This window comes from Capra hircus, chromosome 17, assembly GCF_001704415.2.
Source record: "Capra hircus breed San Clemente chromosome 17, ASM170441v1, whole genome shotgun sequence".
Classification (NCBI taxonomy): Eukaryota; Metazoa; Chordata; class Mammalia; order Artiodactyla; family Bovidae; genus Capra; species Capra hircus.
In genome coordinates, this window is record NC_030824.1 from 59462050 (window position 1) to 59480143 (window position 18094).

Genomic DNA, 18094 nt, shown 5'->3' on the forward strand with positions numbered 1-18094 from the left:
GCCACAGGGGCCAGAGTGGTTCCAGAAAGATGGGGCCGGCGGGAGGCAAGCAAGTGGGTGAGGAAGAGGACGGCCACGGGGGCCAGAGTGGTTCCAGAAAGATAGGGCCGGCGAGAGGCAAGCAAGTGGGCGAGGGAGAGGACGGCCATAGGGGCCAGAGTGGTTCCAGAAAGACAGGGCCGGCGGGAGGCAAGCAAGTGGGCGAGGGAGAGGATGGCCATAGGGGCCAGAGTGGTTCCAGAAAGATGGGGCCGGCGAGAGGCAAGCAAGTGGGTGAGGAAGAGGACGGCCACGGGGGCCAGAGTGGTTCCAGAAAGATAGGGCCGGCGAGAGGCAAGCAAGTGGGCGAGGGAGAGGACGGCCACAGGGGCCAGAGTGGTTCCAGAAAGATGGGGCCGGCGAGAGGCAAGCAAGTGGGCGAGGAAGAGGATGGCCACGGGGGCCAGAGTGATTCCAGAAAGATAGGGCCGGCGAGAGGCAAGCAAGTGGGCGAGGGAGAGGACGGCCACAGGGGCCAGAGTGGTTCCAGAAAGATAGGGCCGGCGAGAGGCAAGCAAGTGGGCGAGGGAGAGGACGGCCACAGGGGCCAGAGTGGTTCCAGAAAGATAGGGCCGGCGAGAGGCAAGCAAGTGGGCGAGGGAGAGGACGGCCACAGGGGCCAGAGTGGTTCCAGAAAGATGGGGCCGGCGAGAGGCAAGCAAGTGGGTGAAGGAGGAGGAGAGGAGAAAGGGTGACAGCCAAGACAAAAGGGCACAAGACATTATTACTGAATGAGAGGACAGGGAGAAGGCAATGAGCCAGGGTGAGCAAGAGAGAAGGGTGTGAAAAGAAATGAGATGCATGTTTCCCACTGTAGAAACTACATATGGTAATTTTATTCATTCAAATTGATTTCAGACTCTTACTTTCTTAATAAAAAGTCTAAATAATTCTGAAATGATTAAAATCACTGACATGGCAAATGCAGTGGTTCAGTGGATGAGTTTGAATACCACTGCCACCTAGAAGCTTGGCGAGCTGGGGTGGGTTACTCCAGCACTCTGAGCTTGGAAAAAAGGTAACTGTGTGATACTATGTGAGAGCAACAGTTAGAAGCAGACATGGGACCACTGACTGGTTCAAAATTAGGAAAGGAGTATGACAAGGATGTACATTGTCACCCTGGTCATTTAACTTCTACGCAGAGGGCATCATGTGAAATGCTGGGCTGGATGAAACCCAATCTGATCTGGGTTTCATCCAGCAACCCAACATTGCTGGCAGAAATATCAACAATCTCAGATATGCAGATGATACCACTCTAATGGCAGAAAATGAGGAGGAAATAAAGAGCCTCTTGAAGACGGTGAAAGAGGAGAGTGAAAAAGCTGGCTTAAAACTCAACATTCAAAAAACAAAGATCATGGCATCTGGTCCCAACACTTCATGGTGAACAGAATGGGAAAAGGTGGAAATAGTAACAGATTTTATTTTCTTGGGCTCCAAAATCACTGCAGACAACAACTGCAGTCACGAAATTAAGACATTTGTTCCTTGGAAGGAAAGCTATGACAAACCTAGATAGTGTATTAAAAAGCAGAGACATCACTTTGCTTATTACAAAGGTCTACATAGTCAAAGCTACGGTTTTTTCAGTAGTCGTACTGGACAGAGTTGGACCATAAAGAAGGCTGAGTGCCAAAGAATTGATGCTTTTGAATTGTGGTGCTGGAGGAGACTCTTGAGAGTCCCTTGGACTGCAAGGAGATCCAACCAGTCAATCCTAAAGGAAATCAACTCTGAATATTGATGGGAAGGACTGACACTGAAGCTGAAGCTCCATTACTTTGGCCACCTGATGTGAAGAGCCAACTTATTGGAAAAGACCTTGCTGCGGGGAAAGATCGAAAGCAAAAGGAGAAGGCGGCGGCAAAGGTGAGATGGTTAGACAGCATCACCGACTGAACAGACTTGAGTTTGAGCAAACTCCGAGAGATAGTGAAGGAAAGGGAAACTGGGTGTGCTGCAGTCTGTGGGGTCACAAAGGGTTGAACACGGGTGAGCAGCTGAACAGCAGCAACAACAACCTGGAAGAGGAAGAATTAACAGGCATTTCCCTTCCCAGCCACTGCCTTCTGCATTGACTAAGTCCTGCTTTCCTGGGGCTATTCTGGACAACATACTATGGGAAGATGAGGATCAAAGAAAAACAGAAGTTTAAAATTATGCAAAGAAACACAGTATGCTCACTTTTTCGTTGTAGATGTCCCCAAGCATTGTACTTGCTCTCACAAAATCCAGGTTTTGAAAGTTGTTTCTTGCAATTTTCATAACTTTTTTCAAGTATTTGACTGCTTCTGCCATCTGTCCTTGGCTAGGGAAAAAAAAAAAAAGAAACCATGAAAGTCTCGTCTCATTTAATATCACATTAAGAGAAGATTTCTTTGTGTCTTTGCTTTAGAAAGTGTTAAGACAGGATATCCTGATATGATAATGAAATGTAGGGTGTAAATTTTAAAAACATGTAGCTCATCTTTGATAGAGTGTACAGTGAGTTAGAATGTGAGCCTTTAAACTTATGGATTACTGGTAGGATTGTAAAATGGTGTCATTGCTTGGAAAAACAACTTGTCAATTCTTCAAAAAGTGTAATAGTTACCATATGACCCAAGACTCACACTCCTATGTATATACCCAAGAGAAACGAAAGCACACGTTCACCCAAAAACTTGTACATAAATGTTCATATCAATAATCATGATAATAGCTAAGAAGTGGAAACAATCCAAATGTCTATCAATTGAGGGGATAAGCGAAATGTGCTATATTCATACCACAGAATGTTATTCAGCCATAAAAAAGAATGAAGTAGTGATACATGCTGCAACATGGATAAACATACTAAATGAGAGAAGCCAGTTACACACAAAAAAACCCCACATATGATATGATTCCATCTACGTGAAATGTCCAGAAATGCAAATCTACAGTGGCTACCCACTCCCTGGAGAGTTCCATGGACAAGAACCTGGCAGGCTACAATCCATGGGGTCCTGAAGAGTCAGACATGACTCAGCAGCTAACACAACAATGATAGAAAGCAAGTTAATAGTTACCAGAGACTGGGGCGATGGAGGCGGGGAGGGGGTCTCGGGTAGGGAACTGGGTGTGGCTGCTAACAGGTGTGGATTTCTTTCTGAAGCGAAGAAAATGATCTGAAATTAAGTAGTGGTGATGGTTGCACAACTCTGTGAACATACTAAGAACTACCGAATCCTAAAATTTAAATGTAAGATGTATGCTATATGAATTACATCTCAGTAAAGCTGTTATATTTTTTAAAAAATAAAACCTCTAAAAAGGTTGAAAATTTATACATTCCTTTGCAAATGAAACCAATTCTTTGAGAGGGAGGCATATGTGATTCATAAAATATTTGCTGGAGGTATTAGAAAAAATATAATGAAAATAGAGGATTGTTAAATCTCTTAACCAGGATTCAAGAAAGGAAAGATAAATCCCGGAGATGAAAGGAGCCTGGCTCCTGGCATAAGCTTCTGGTAAATGGCAAGAATTTATATAAACAAGAAATAAGACCTAATTTTCATAAGTCACTGAGATATTGGAGACTGTTGCTACTGCTGCTGCTGCTGCTGCTGAGTCGCTTCAGTTGTGTCCAACTCTGTGCGACCCCACAGATGGCAGTCCACTAGGCTCCTCTGTCCCTGGGATTCTCCAGGCCAGAACACTGGAGTGGGTTGCCATTTCCTTCTCCAGTGCATGAAAGTGAAAAGTCAAAGTGAAGTCGCTCAGTCATGTCTGACTCTTAGCGACGCCATGGACTGCAGCCTACCAGGCTCCTCCGTCCATGGGATTTTCCAGGCAAGAGTACTGGAGTGGGGTGCCATCGCCTTCTCCAATGAGTAAGAGCTAAACAGTAAAGTATAATAACAAGTGGAAAGGAGCTTCCCTGGTGGTTCAGTGGTAAAGAATTTGCCTGCCAAGTGGGTTCGATACCTGTGTTGGGAAGATCCCCTGGAGAACCCACTCCAACTATTCTTGCCTGGGAAATCCCATGGACAGAGGAGTCTGGCAGGCTATAAGCCACAGGATCGCCAAAGTCGGACACAACTAAGCGACTAAACAAGTGGAAAGGGTCTAAAAATCTCTTTAAAAGAGCCAATTATTTGAAAGTCAGTCTAAAGAGACAGGTCTTGTCTTTGAAGAAGCTAGTTGTAGTGATGTCTTATGCGAAGAACACTTGGGGGCCCATGAGATCAAGAACAAAGGTGAAAAATCCTTGAGCAACCAATGAAAAAGACATTAATTTGTGTAAACAGCTCCATCCAAGGTATCATATGCTGTGAGCATTTTTTAATAGATGTAGCTGAAGCTACCTTTAACAACTCAAGGGACATTTAACTGCTGATTCAAAGACTGCTGACTCAAAGACTGCTGATTCAGAGCCATAAAGATTTACAGGCATAACATTACACACAAGGCCAGAACCGATTTCAAAATAATGATTCCAAATTAAGCATTCTGAAAAAATTCAATATCTTTTGAATATCTGACATTTTGGGGGTCAATCCCTAAAAAAGAATGATGAATCTAAGATGATACACAATTCCATTGTTAAATCACTCCAAAATATTGGAATTTTTTATTGAAGTGACAAAATCCAAAATTTAGAGGTTTTTAAAGTAACAGGAAACACCGTCACTGTATTCCTCAAAGGAGCATAACAAAGGAAAACCCCTACTCCTGAATGTCTCTGAATTCCTAGAACCACCTTTCTTTGCTTTCACAGGTCAGCAGTTACCAGTGAGCATCTGTGCTCTGACCCTTAATAAATAACAAAATGAAATTCTGAAACTCAGAGCTTGTTTTGCGATCTTGCATGAAAATGTGTTTGTTACTCAGACATGTCCAACTCTTTGCAACCCCATTGAATGTAGCCCACCAGGGTCCTCTATCCATGGAACTCTCCAGGCAAGAATACTGGAGTGGGTCGCCATTTCCTTCCCTAGGGGGGTCTTCCCAACCCAAGTATTGAACCCAGGTCTCCTGTATTGCAGGCAGACTCTTTACCATCTGACCCACCAGGAAAGCCCAAGAAGGGCATTTCTTTATGTTTATATGGCAAAGATTTACTAAGAGGAGATCCAGATAGGGTGGTATCAAATATGGCATATGGAGAAGTTTTACTAACAACTTTTTAAATTATTACAACTATAGAAAAATTCAGCAATATTAAAACCATATTTCATTGATTCTAAAACACACACTTTCCCATATTTTAACATTCCCTAAATTGAGATCCCTCCCTGAGAACAGATGACATCTTACAGTTTTTCATAGACAGGAGTGGTCAAGTCATAGTTGTTACTGAACTTGTCCATGTCTTTTGACATGACTCATGATCGTAATGCCTTGATCCTTCTGTTGACAACTACTTAATGATAATTTCAGAAAGAAATATGAGGACTGGTTGTTTTCTGAAATCCTGGAAGATAAGAAAGTACCAGCTTCAAGACTGGTAGATTGGTAACCCATGACTTGGAAGAAATACTGAAAGCAGGGGACACTGGAGCCCTATTTGAAGAAAGGCTACATAGCACCAATGTTCTTGATGACATAAAAAAGATATGGATGAGAAAAAAACAGTGACAACTTGAGTTTAATGGTGATTCAGAAGAACTGGACTTTGAATGCAAAGATGTTCAAGGAACATGAATTTACTTTGTTTATAGTTTCTTTTTACAAGAATTCTCAAGAATCATTGTAAAAATACTTATTGTGAATGAGTCTAAAACAGCTCTCTTATTAAGTGTAAAATACAAATTCTAAGCAAAAATAAAGCATTATGTCACAGTTTAGTTGGAATATTTTTATTTATTGGATATGTACAATGTGTAGTCCAATAGAAAGAATGTTAGATTCAGTAAAATCTGAAAATAAAGCTACTTGTTCAGTATAACGAGTTCAGTTAGTTCACTGGTTAATGACTTTTTGATTAAAAATGTCTAGGAAGTGTGAAATTCACATTGAATTTATATGTATATACATGAAACGACTAGGACATAATGACATCAAACAACTCTAAAACTGCTCTAATTATTTATGGTTCTAGCAAATCTCTATCTGAATTGACTCAACTTAATTTTATGCAAAAGTTAACTTACCCAATTTTTCATGTTTCTGTTTATGTCATGTGTGTATAGCCATAAAGTGATGAAATATCCAACACTGTTCCATTTGTATGTTGGGCATCAAAATATTAACTGTTCTCACTTTACACATTCATTTGCAAAATGGCCTTCATTTTCCTGGTTGCAGTTAAAAGAGCGAAATCTAACATTCACCCAAATCTCTGAACAAATAGAACTCACTGTAGAATCATTTCTTCCATGAGTGTCTATAATCAATAATTGATGAGCTATTACTATATGTAATAAATAGTTGGAAAAGCACTTCTTGACAAGGTAATGTAAAAGGTAATATTTGATTATTAGTGGTAAGGCCTTGAGATCTGTCACACCAGAAATGGTCATATATGGAATAAATAAGTTAACGCAAAAACATTTTATACATTTAGAATTTTCATAAAATAATCCCATTATTATATAATGGGGTGTGTGTGCTAGCATCACCATTAGGAAAATTAAATTTGTTTGGCTTCTTCACAAATCAATTAAAATGAGTTAGAAAATTATGTTTATACCAAGGAGGAATTATCTAAGATTAGAACTCTTATTCACCTTGGAAAAAATGTCAACCTGCCTTGAAACATTGACTAAAATGAGCTAGTTTATCTAAATGCTATTTTTCTGTGATCTATATGGAAATAAACACAGCAGCTCTGAGGAAAAACTGCATATCATTAATCCACAGTCTTTGATCTATACTAAACATTTAATAAAACTAGTCTTTAATGTCAAAAGAGAGGGGTGAATCGTATGGTATAGGAATTATATCTCAATAAAGCTGTTACAAAAAAAATAAAACCTTTAAAAAGTTTATAATGGGTGAATGGTAGTTTGTTTTTGCAAGTGTCCCTCAGCAGTGAAATCTGTATCACTAAAGTCACCTAACAGTTTTGCCAAGAAAACACACCGGTCATAGCAAACACCAACACCACAAGAGAAGACTCTACACAAGGACATCACCAGATGATCAAAACCAAAGTCAGCCTGATTATATTCTTTGCAGCCAAAGATGGAGAAGCTCTATACAGTCAGCAAAAACAAGATGGGGGGCTGACTGTGGCTCAGATCATGAACTCCTTATTGCCAAATTCAGACTGAAATTGAAGAAAATAGGGAAAATCACTAGACCATTCAGATGTGACCTAAATCAAATCCCTTATGATTATACAGTGGAAATGAGAAATAGATTCGAGGGATTAGATCTGATAGAGTGCCTGAAGAACTATGGGCAGGGGTTGGTGACACTGTACATGAGAAAGGGATCAAAACCATCCCCAAGAAAAATAAATGCAAAAAGGCAAAATGGTTGTCTGAAGTAGGGCCTTACAAAGAGTTGAGAAAAGAAGAGAAGTGAAAGGCAAAGGAGAAAAGGAAAAATATACCCATTTGAATGCAGAGTTCCAAAGAATAGCAAGGAGAGATAAGAAAGCCTTCCTCAGTGATCAATTCAAAGAAATAGAGGAAAGCAATAGAATGGGAAAGACTAGAGATCTCTTCAAGAAAATTAGAGATACCAAGGGAACATTTCATGCAAAGATGGGCTCGATAAAGGACAGAAACAGTACAGACCTAACAGAAGAAGATACTAAGAAGAGGTGGCAAGAATACACAGAAGAACTGTACAAAAAAGATCTTCATGACCCAGATAACCACGATGGTGTGATCATTCACCTAGAGCAGGACATCCTGAAGTGCTAAGTCAAGTGGACCTTAGGAAATATCACTACGAACAAAGCTAGTGGAGGTGATGGAATTCCAGCTGAGCTATCTCAAATCCTAAAAGATGATGCTGTGAAAGTGCTGCTCTCAATATGCCAGCAAATTTGGAAAACTCAGCAGTGGCCACAGGACTGGAAGCAGTCACTTTTCATTCCAATCCCAAAGAAAAGCAATGCCAAAGACTGTTCAAACTACCACACAATTGCACTCATAAGTGGTGCTCAAAATTCTCCAGGCCAGGCTTCAACAGTACTTGAATCGTGAACTTCCAGATGTTCAAGTTGGTTTTAGAAAAGGCAGAGAAATCAGAGGTCAAATTGACAGCGTCCACCGTATCGTCGAAAAAGCAAGAGAGTCCTAGAAAAACACCTACTTTTGCTCTATTGACTACCCCAAACCTTTGACTGTGTGGATCACAACAAACTGTGGAAAATTCCTAAAGAAATGGGAATACCAGAACATTTGACCTGCCTCTTGAGAAATCCGTATGCAGGTCAAGAAACAACAGTTAGAACCAGACATGGAACAACAGACTGGTTCCAAATTGGGAAAGGAGAACATTCAGAAAATTAAGATCATGGCATCTGGTCCCATCACTTCATGGTAAATAGATGGGGAAACAATGAAAACAGTGACAGACTTTCTCTTCTTGGGCTCCAAAATCACTGCAGATGATGACTGCAGCCATGAATTTAAAAGATGCTTGCTCCTTGGAAGAAAAGCTATGACCAACCTAGACAGAATATTAAAAAGCAGAGATATTACTTTACCAACAAAGGTCCATCTAGTCAAAGCTATGGTTTTTCCAGTAGCCATGTGTGGATATGAGAGTTGGACTATAAAGAAAGCTGAGTGCCGAAGAATTAACGCTTTTGAATTGTGGTGTTGGAGAAGACTCTTGAGAGTCCCTTGGACTGCAAGGAGATCAAACCAGTCAATCCTAAAGAAAACCAGTCCTGAATATTCATTAGAAAGACTGATGCTGAAGCTGAAACTCCACTACTTTGGCCACCTGATGCGAAGAACTGACTCATTGGAAAAGACCCTGATGCTTGGAAAGATTGAAGGTAGGAAGAGAAGGGGATGACAGAGGATGAAATAGTTGGATGGCATCACCAAGTCGATGGACATGAGTTTGAGCAAGCTCTGGGAGTTGGTGATGGACAGGGAGGCCTGACATGTTGCAGTCCATGTGGTTGCAGAGAGTCGGACACGACTGAGCGACTGAACTGAACTGAACTCACGGGCAATTTCTTAATCATGTACCACTACCTATTATGTATGTACTAATTCCCATATGCACATGCCTGACACATCTATATTTCTAGCCCTGATTTCACCCTCTATTTCCAATTGTCCAGACATAGTTGGTATGCTAAGGAAGACAGTTCTTTCCAAGTGATATCATCTAATGATGACACCAATGGCATTTTCGGGATTAATCTTCAGGAAACCGCTTCATAGTGGAGTGATACAAAGCGTTGACAAGTCATTTAATGTGTTTTGCTCTAAAAATGGGGTTACTCTCAGAGATTATTTTCTATGTTTTCTAAATGTGTCTCTAGATCAGTTTGGCTGTTTTGAAAGATCAAGCCCACCTCTCCATCTATGATGTTGAGTAGGAGCTATTCAAAAGGACATCCCACGAGCTAAGAAAGAACTTCAAAAGAGTTTAATTTTTAAAAGACAGTGGCAGGATTAGAGGTATAAACTTGCATAACCTCCAAAGATTTGTTGGGAACAACATCCATTTTCATAGATAAGCTGTGGTATACTTGTAAAACTAAGTTAAATTGCTTTAAAATCATGGTATGTGCTACGGTAAATGGTAGAAAGATCTAAGCTTGAATCCCAGCTTGGCCTCTTAGATAAATAACTTTGATGACATCTTCACTATTTCTTAGCTTGTGTCCTCATTTTTGAAATGGTCATATGTATTGTGAGATGAAAAATTACATATATGGATAGCTTGGCACACAGTAAAAATTCAATAAATGATAGCTCAGATGGTAAAGAATCTGCCTGCAATGTAGGAGACCCAGGTTTAATCCCGGGGTTAGAAAGGTCCCCTGGAGAAGGAATAGGCAACCCACGCCACTATTCTTGACTGGAGAACTCCATGGACAGAGGAGCCTGGTGGGCTACAGTCTATGGGGTCACAAAGAGTTCATGACTAAGCAACTAACAGACACACACCAGCATTATTATTACCTCTCAGTGAAATAAAAAGCTATCAGACTCATAGCTCTGCTGTTACTGTTACTGTTAAGTCACTTCAGTCGTGTCTGACTCTGTGTGACCCCATAGATGGCAGCCCACCAGGCTCCACCGTCCCTGGGATTCTCCAGGCAAGAACACTGGAGTGGGTTGCCATTTCCTTCTCCAATGCATGAAAGTGAAAAATGAAAGCGAAGTCACTCAGTCATGCCCGACTGTTAGCGACCCCATGGACTGCAGCCTACCAGGCTCCTCTGTCCATGGGATTTTCCAGGCATGAGTACTGGAGTGGGGTGCCATTGCCTTCTCCTACGTGGCATTATTTGTCAATAGCTGAGAGGAAAATAAGTTTAACTAAGCACTGTTTTCTGAAAATCTTCCATTATGCAATGAATTAAACACCATATTTTGAACACATACTCTGCAAGACAGGCACATAAAGTCTTGGTATCTATTTTCCAGGGGACAGAGTAAAAGAACTAACACTGTTTACCTGAGTATCAGGTACTGCCAATGCATTCTTTTTTCCTTTCTTATTGGTAAAAGAATGTTCTATGTTTCAGAAATGGAATGGAATTTTATATTACTGAAGTTGTGAATATTGCATTTTATGATTCTGTTCTCACTTTTTTATAACAAAATTATGAATAATCTTCTTCCACACGTGGGAATAGTTCAGTTCTCCAAAAAAAAAGTCATGAAGCTGAATATTTCAAATGCAGATATCATGAGAGGTGCACTCATTACTTTATAATATTTGTTTTGTGGAACAACTAGAATGGTATTGAGAAAGCTTGACAGTATAGGCAAATTAGTAAATAAAATAATTATTTTACTTAGAATTTTAAGCAAATTTGCAGATTTCTAGGACTAAATTGGTCGTATTAATTTAACTCTCAAAGATCTTTCTTGAACTGTAATATTCAAGAAAAAAATGGATGAAATGAGACAGTGAAGACGTTGTATAACTATTTATCAAACCATAGGGGAAATTATTATCTTTATTTAGTAAAAATGGATTCACCGAAGCTTTTTATGTTTGTGTTCCTGAAAGCTGCTCTATTTTTGATGGAAGAACATTTTGCATTAGGTTTGGACGGCTGAGGATTGTTAAACTGCAATATACACAAACAAAAAAACAAGTTCAGTGAACAAGAAACACAAAACAGTATAAATAAAACTGCTGCTAGGTGAGTCAAGTTGTTTTTCTCCCAAAGGAGCTACAGATCTCCAAAACATCCAGAATTATCTGGAACTTGCTCTAACAAATAATGCTAGGCAAAAAGGCTTCCTATTATAAATTGTATGCCCCACTCAATGAATGTGCAGTGCTAAAGCCAGTATAGTTGTTAATATAACATCTGAAATATAAGCAGTATATACTACTTAAAGGATTTGCACATTTAAAACTTAGCAATAGATTTAGAAACCAGTCTTTCTTTGCAAGGGGAAAAGTCAAATATTTTCTTACGGGAAACTACAGATTATTTGTATAAGTTAAAGGACAAGGTTAAAATGTTAGACAAATATTAATTCCAGTTTTCTATATGCAGTGCACAGGTGCAACTGGAACAGCATATTATATGGTATAATCATTAAATTCATTCAACCAGACCTTAGAGAGTTAAAAACATATATTCTGAGGAACAGGACTCCTCGGTCCAAAGAATGAGAATGAAATAGTGCAGAATATTTGTGTATCAAGGTGATTCCAGTTTCCAACTGGGAAAACAGGACTGTTAACACCCACATCCCCTGACAACTGTCCAATTATGTATATCACACTTGGCCTACTGTTTGCAGTAGAAGTAATCAATAAAGGATGTGGTTGAGTGAACATAGATTTTGGTTGAACCAATGCATGAAAACTTAATCATTTACTCAGAGAGAAGAAATCAAATAGAGCAGAGATGAAACAGCCACTGAGGGGTTTGTTGATTGTGCCACCAAGTTTGTGGGCCACAGATGAAAGTAATAAGGCAAATGGAATCAGTGACAGGAGAAAATGTAAAAAGCTATTCTTAATTTCATGAATTAATAGAAATGTTTTGATGTATGTTGCAGGGTCATTTTTAGGAAATTTCGCATCAAAGCCTGGATGTTCCATTTTAAAGAATATATGAAAATTACTAGGGCATGTCATTTCTCTCAAGCAAGAAGAAATTAATTTTCAGCTATAACAGAAAGGCAATTTTCACACTTGAAACTTTGTACTGATTGATTTAAAGATCTTCACTGTGGAAAGTTTTCGAGGAAATAATTTAAGCCGAGTTTGCAAAAAAATTTACAATTGGTAAGGAATAAACCCAGAGATGGGCTAGTGGTGACCAGTATGTCTTCAACAACTCTCATTTTTGTGATTTTTTTCCCTAGATTTAAAAAAAAATCATTCTGACTATTTGAAGAATTTCAGTAAACGAGGGGGGAAAATGCCAAAAGGAAAATAAGGATATTTCCCTCTGTATTTACTCAAATTGTTTATCTATGTAATAATAATATTTACTTGGTAATTTCTCAACTCAGTCTGTCTTTGTTTTATGGACTATAATTCTGGCTTTTATAGCTGTGTCATAGGCAATTGTTCTCATTTTAGAACACTGACTTTTTTTTCACTAGATTCCAAGTAGGAGGGAAAAGACATTGTAAATGCTTATTTTCTGTTATACTACTTAAACCCCTGTGCAATTAATATTATTCAGACCAACAGCAAAAATAACAAGCCCTGCTCACTATTAAAACCTTCATCAATAACCCTAACACCAGGGCTGAGTCTACCATTACCAAACAGGCAACTGTATTACCAAGTCCCTAGTCTTGAGGGAATGTGGCATGTTTTTCAATTGAAAGCTTAGTATAAATTCTTATAACCATTTTAGAACCTTCCAGCCTTGCAGCTTATTCACCTTTCATGCACGCTCAGCTGATGGTCTTAAACACACACTTATCCTAGACATGGCTATCCTCTTCCATTTCCTTTAAAGAGATGAAATATGTTTATAGAGATAGGACTCCCATTAGTGAAACTTGTGCAATTGCATAGGGTAGGAGAGAGAGATTTAGAGGTGATGCTAAGCTTCATGTGCAGCTTGATTTATTTTCCAGTCGCCACCACCATAATTTCCTCTATTTTGGTTGTGCTCCATTTCTTGTGTGTTACTGCTAATCTGAGGACAGTGTAGGACTATGAAAGGGTGTGTGTGTGTGTGTGTGTGTGTGTGTGTGTGTGTGTGTGTGTGTATCCAGGTACATGCCAGAGAACACTAAGCTCTTGAAGTGAAATTTTCTAAAAATGAACACAGAATGTATATCGAAGTATTTCTGGTGATGAGTGGACTCAATTTAATAATGTGTATCAGATATCTCATGAGTTTGATCCCTGGGTTGGGAAGATCCCCAGGAGAAGGAAATGGCAAGCTACTCCAGTATTCTTGCCTGGTAAATCCCATGGACAGAGGAGCCTGGCAGGCTCACAAAAGAGTCAGAAATGACTTAGCGACTAAACAACAACAACAGTCAGGTATCTAGGGTGCTGTTTTCCTACAGGTATAGAATTTTTATTTTTGAAATGTTTCTAGAGTTACTTTGCACAAATAGTGAAAGAATATGTTGTGGTTTACACTCCCCTGACTGGTACTCCAAAAACAGCAAAAAAAGCTGCAAAATAGCAGATTTGGATTGGAAAGCTTATAGTGGCCCTGGGACACTTTCTTCAAGACCTTGGAGGAGCCCTTTTCTATACTCTTCTGTGCATTATCTGGCTACACATGAGCTCAGTCGAGTTCAATCCTTTGTGACCCCATGGACTGTAGCCCACCAGGCTCCTCTGTTCGTGGAATTTCCCAGGCAAGAATACAGTGGTTTGCCATTTCTTCCTCCAGGGGATCTTCCTGACTCAGAGATAGAACCTGTGTCTCCTGAATTGGCAGGTGGATTCTTTAACATTGTGCCACATTTATACAATTAAGAACCCATATCTACCATACAAATCACTGATGACTTCATTGGTATTCTAGTAGATAGGAATTCTTACAAGGGGAATTAACTTCATTTAGTATAAAAGTGAGCTGAGGATACATTTTCTTGTCCATTATATGTTTGCCCCAAGGCAGGTTGTTTAGACTGTTGAAACAGTCTAACAGTTATTGGACTGTTGTTACTTGGTTGCCTCTATCCTCCCCAAAACACATCATACTTCACGATAAATCAAATATAGCTGGATCCGAGGGTCTCCAATCAAGATGGTGGAATAGAAGGAGCTCACCTTCTTCCACAAATACATCAAAAATACACCTACATGTGAAACAGTTCTGACAGAATGCCTACTGAATGCTGGCAGAAGATCTCTGACAGCCAAAATTGTAAGAAAGTTACCACATATCCAGGTAGGATGACAAAAGGAGGGCAAAGGAACTGTTATGGGACCCGTGTCCCGAGGAGGGAGCTGTGAAAGAGGACGAGTTCTCTCACTCCAAGAAGCCTCTTCACTGGTAAGGAGATCAGCTGGACAGAAAGGCAGCCTCAGAGGCTTAGACAGGAGTGCAGCAACCAGCTTGTAGAACAGAGAGAGAGACCTGCACAGATGGTCTGTGTCACCTCGCTGCACTCCCCAGCCCAAGATGCACATTTGCTGGTGTGCACAGGAGCTGAGCGCTGAAGCTCAGGCTTCGGGGGACAGACCTGGGGGAAGGACTGGGGTTGGCTGTGCAGAGACAGCCTAAAGGGGCTAGAGTGTGGGACAGACTGCAAGTAGGGGGCATATTCAGAAGGAGCCTAGAAGTGAAGCACTGCTATTAACAGGCACACAGAGGGAGGGGCAGGGGCCCCGCCACAGCAGGCTCACACTTGGAGTGCTCACAGCTGGTGCGGCTCTGCTTCTACAAGTTTGGGAACACGCAGGTGCCAGAAGGTTGCCCACACATGGGAGCAGGGCTGAAATCAGAGCCAATCCCCAGGGGCCACACCGCTTAGGAAGCAGAGCTGAAATCGGAGTCCTCTCCGCATGGTTGTGTGATCTGTGAATTTTTGCGACTGCTGCTGCTGGGGTTAGTAGCTGTGGACTTTGCGGGTACACACACCCAGGGATGGGGCCAGAGTCTGGGATGCTTCCATAGCTCCCACGGCAGGTCCAGGCAGGAGGCATAACCCTCCCAGACTTCAGACAATATTACAAAGCTACAGTAATTGAAACAGTGTGGTGTTGGCATTACTGCGGTTCTGGCACCTGACTTCAGTGGATCTGTGCCTATACATCTGCACGGGCGGCTTTGTGAACGCAGTGCCTCAGGGACACCAGGGCACACTGCCTGCGTTCCCATGGCTGAGGCACTGTCAAGAGCAGTTCCCCAAACAGGGTACCGTGTAAGCTCACACAGTGAACGGCAGGTGACACCACAGAACTCACTTCCCGGTGGACAGTCCCCGAGGAGGAATACTCAGTGGCTTCTCTCCCAGTGGGAGTGCTCTGCTTCTGCAGAGAGGACCCAAACAAACAAAATAAGAAATGGAAGAGGATCAATAACAACTGATACCACAGAAATTCAGAAAATGCCAACGAATTTGGCAGTCTAGACAAATGAAATAGCTTCTAGAAACATACAGCACACCAAAGCTGAATCAAGAAGAAACAGTAACTTGAACTTACTGATCACTGGAAGTGAAATAGAATATGCAAAAACAAAAACAAAACTCCCTGCAAACTAAAGTCAGTCCCAGATGGCTTCAATGTAGAATTCTACTGAACATACAAAGAATTCATACCAATCCTTCTCAAACTCTTCCAAAAGACTGAAAGGAGGGGATACCTCCCAATATCATTCTATGAAGGCATTAGACAAAGATACCAAACCAGACAAAGATACTACCAAAAAAAGAAAATTAAAGGCCAACATTTTTTATAAGTGTAGATGCAAAAATTCTTCACAAAATATTAGCAAACTGAACCCAACAACACATAAAAACAGTAAGAACAGCATGCTAAAATATCCCTTTTAAACATATCAAAAAATAAAACATGTAGGAATAAACCCTACAAAGGCAAAAGATCTATAAGCTGGGAATTATAAAACACTGATTAATTGAAGATAATACAAAGAGATGGAAAGATAACCCATGCTCTTGGATTGGAGGAATTAATATTGTTAAAATGGCCATACTTCCCAAAGCACTCTACAGATTTAGTGAGATCCCTATCACATCACCCATGACATTTTTCACAGAATTAAAACATATAATCTTAGAACTTATATGGAGCCATAAAAGACCCAGAATTGTCACAGCAATCTTGAGCAAAAAGAACAAAGCAGGAGCCACAACCCTGCAAGATTTAAGACAATACTACAAAGCTAAAGTAACTGAAAGAGTGTGCTATTTGCACAGGAGCAGACAAATGCATTAATGGAACAAAATAGCCCAGAAATAAACCAACACACCTGTTGTCAATTAATCTTTGACAAAGAAAGTACAGTGGAGAAAAAGTCTTTTTAGCAAGTTGTGTTGAGAACGTTGGACAGACACTTTTAAATCAATGATATTAGAACAATCCCTTGCACTGTTCACAAAAATAAACTCAAAATGGCTTAAAGATTTAAATATAAGACATGACACCATAAAACTCCTAGAAGACAACATGAGCAAAACATTCTCTGACATAAATTATAGCAATGTTTTTGTAGATCAGTCTCGCAAGTCAATGTAAATATAAGAGAAGTCGCTAAGTCGTGTCCGACTCTTTGCAACCCCATGGACTGTAGCCCACTAGGCTCCTCCACCCATGGAATTTTCCAGGCAAGAATACTGGAGTGGGTTGCCATTTCCTTCTCCAGGGGATCTTCCTGACCCAGGGATCGAACACAGGTCTCCCGTATTGCAGGCAAACGCTTTATAGTCTGAGCCACCAGGGAAGCTCAATGTAAATAAAAGCAAGGCCATTAAACAAATAGGACTGAATTAAACTTAGTTTTTTGTGCAGCAACGGAAACCATAAACAAAATGATAATATAACCTACAGACTGTGAGAAAATATTTGTAAATCATGCAAACAACAGGGCTTAATTTCCAAAATATACAAATAGTTCATACAACTCAATAACTAAAAAATGAACAACTCAATCAAAAATGGGCAGAAGACCTAAATAGACATTTTTCCAAAGAAGACATACACATGGCCAATAGAGACATATGAAAATGAAAATATGATTAACTTTGCTAATTATTAGAGAAATGCAAAACAACACTATAATCGCCTCACACTGATTAGAAAGGCCAACATTAAAAAGTCTACAAATAGTAAATGGTGGAGAGAGTATGGAGAAAAGGTAACTCTCCTACAGTGTTGGTAGGAATATAAATTAGCAGCCACTGTGGAAAACAGTATGGAGGTTGCTTAAAAAACTAAAAACAGAACTACCATATGAGCCAACAATCCCATTCCTGGGCTTCTATCCAGAAAAGACAAAAATTCTCATTCTAAAAGCTTCATGCACCACAAAGTTTATAGCAGCACCATTTATCACAGCCATGGAAGCAACCTGAGGGTCCATCAACAGATGAATGGATAAAGATGTGGTATATATATGCAACAGAATATTCCTCAATCATAAAGAAGAATGAAATAACGCCATTTGCAGCAACATGGATGGACCTGGAGATTATCGTATGAGGTGAAGTTAGTCAGAGAAAGACAAATATCACATGATATCATTTATATGTGGAATTTAAAATATGGTGCAAACGAATTTATAAAACAGAAACAGACTCACAGACATAGAAAACAAACTTATGATTACCAAAGGGGAAGAGGGTGAAAGGATAAAATGGGAGTTTCAGATTAGCAGATACAAACTACTATATATAAAATAAACAACAAAGTCCTACTATATACCACAGGGAACTATATTCAATATCCTGTAACAAACCATAACGGAAAAGAATATAAAAAAGCATATCTATATCTATCTATCTATACATCTGAA

At 40.0% G+C, this 18094-nt stretch overlaps 1 protein-coding gene across 1 annotated transcript in view; it reads right to left on the reverse strand.

Moving 5' to 3' along the window:
- The window catches only part of TTC29 (tetratricopeptide repeat domain 29), a 259564-nt gene that overhangs the window by 113385 nt on the left and 128085 nt on the right, over positions 1 to 18094 (reverse strand). Inside the window, exon 10 of the mRNA XM_005691202.2 lies at positions 2230 to 2353. Coding sequence (XP_005691259.1) covers positions 2230 to 2353 — 124 coding nt within the window. The remainder of the gene's footprint in view (positions 1 to 2229; positions 2354 to 18094) is intronic.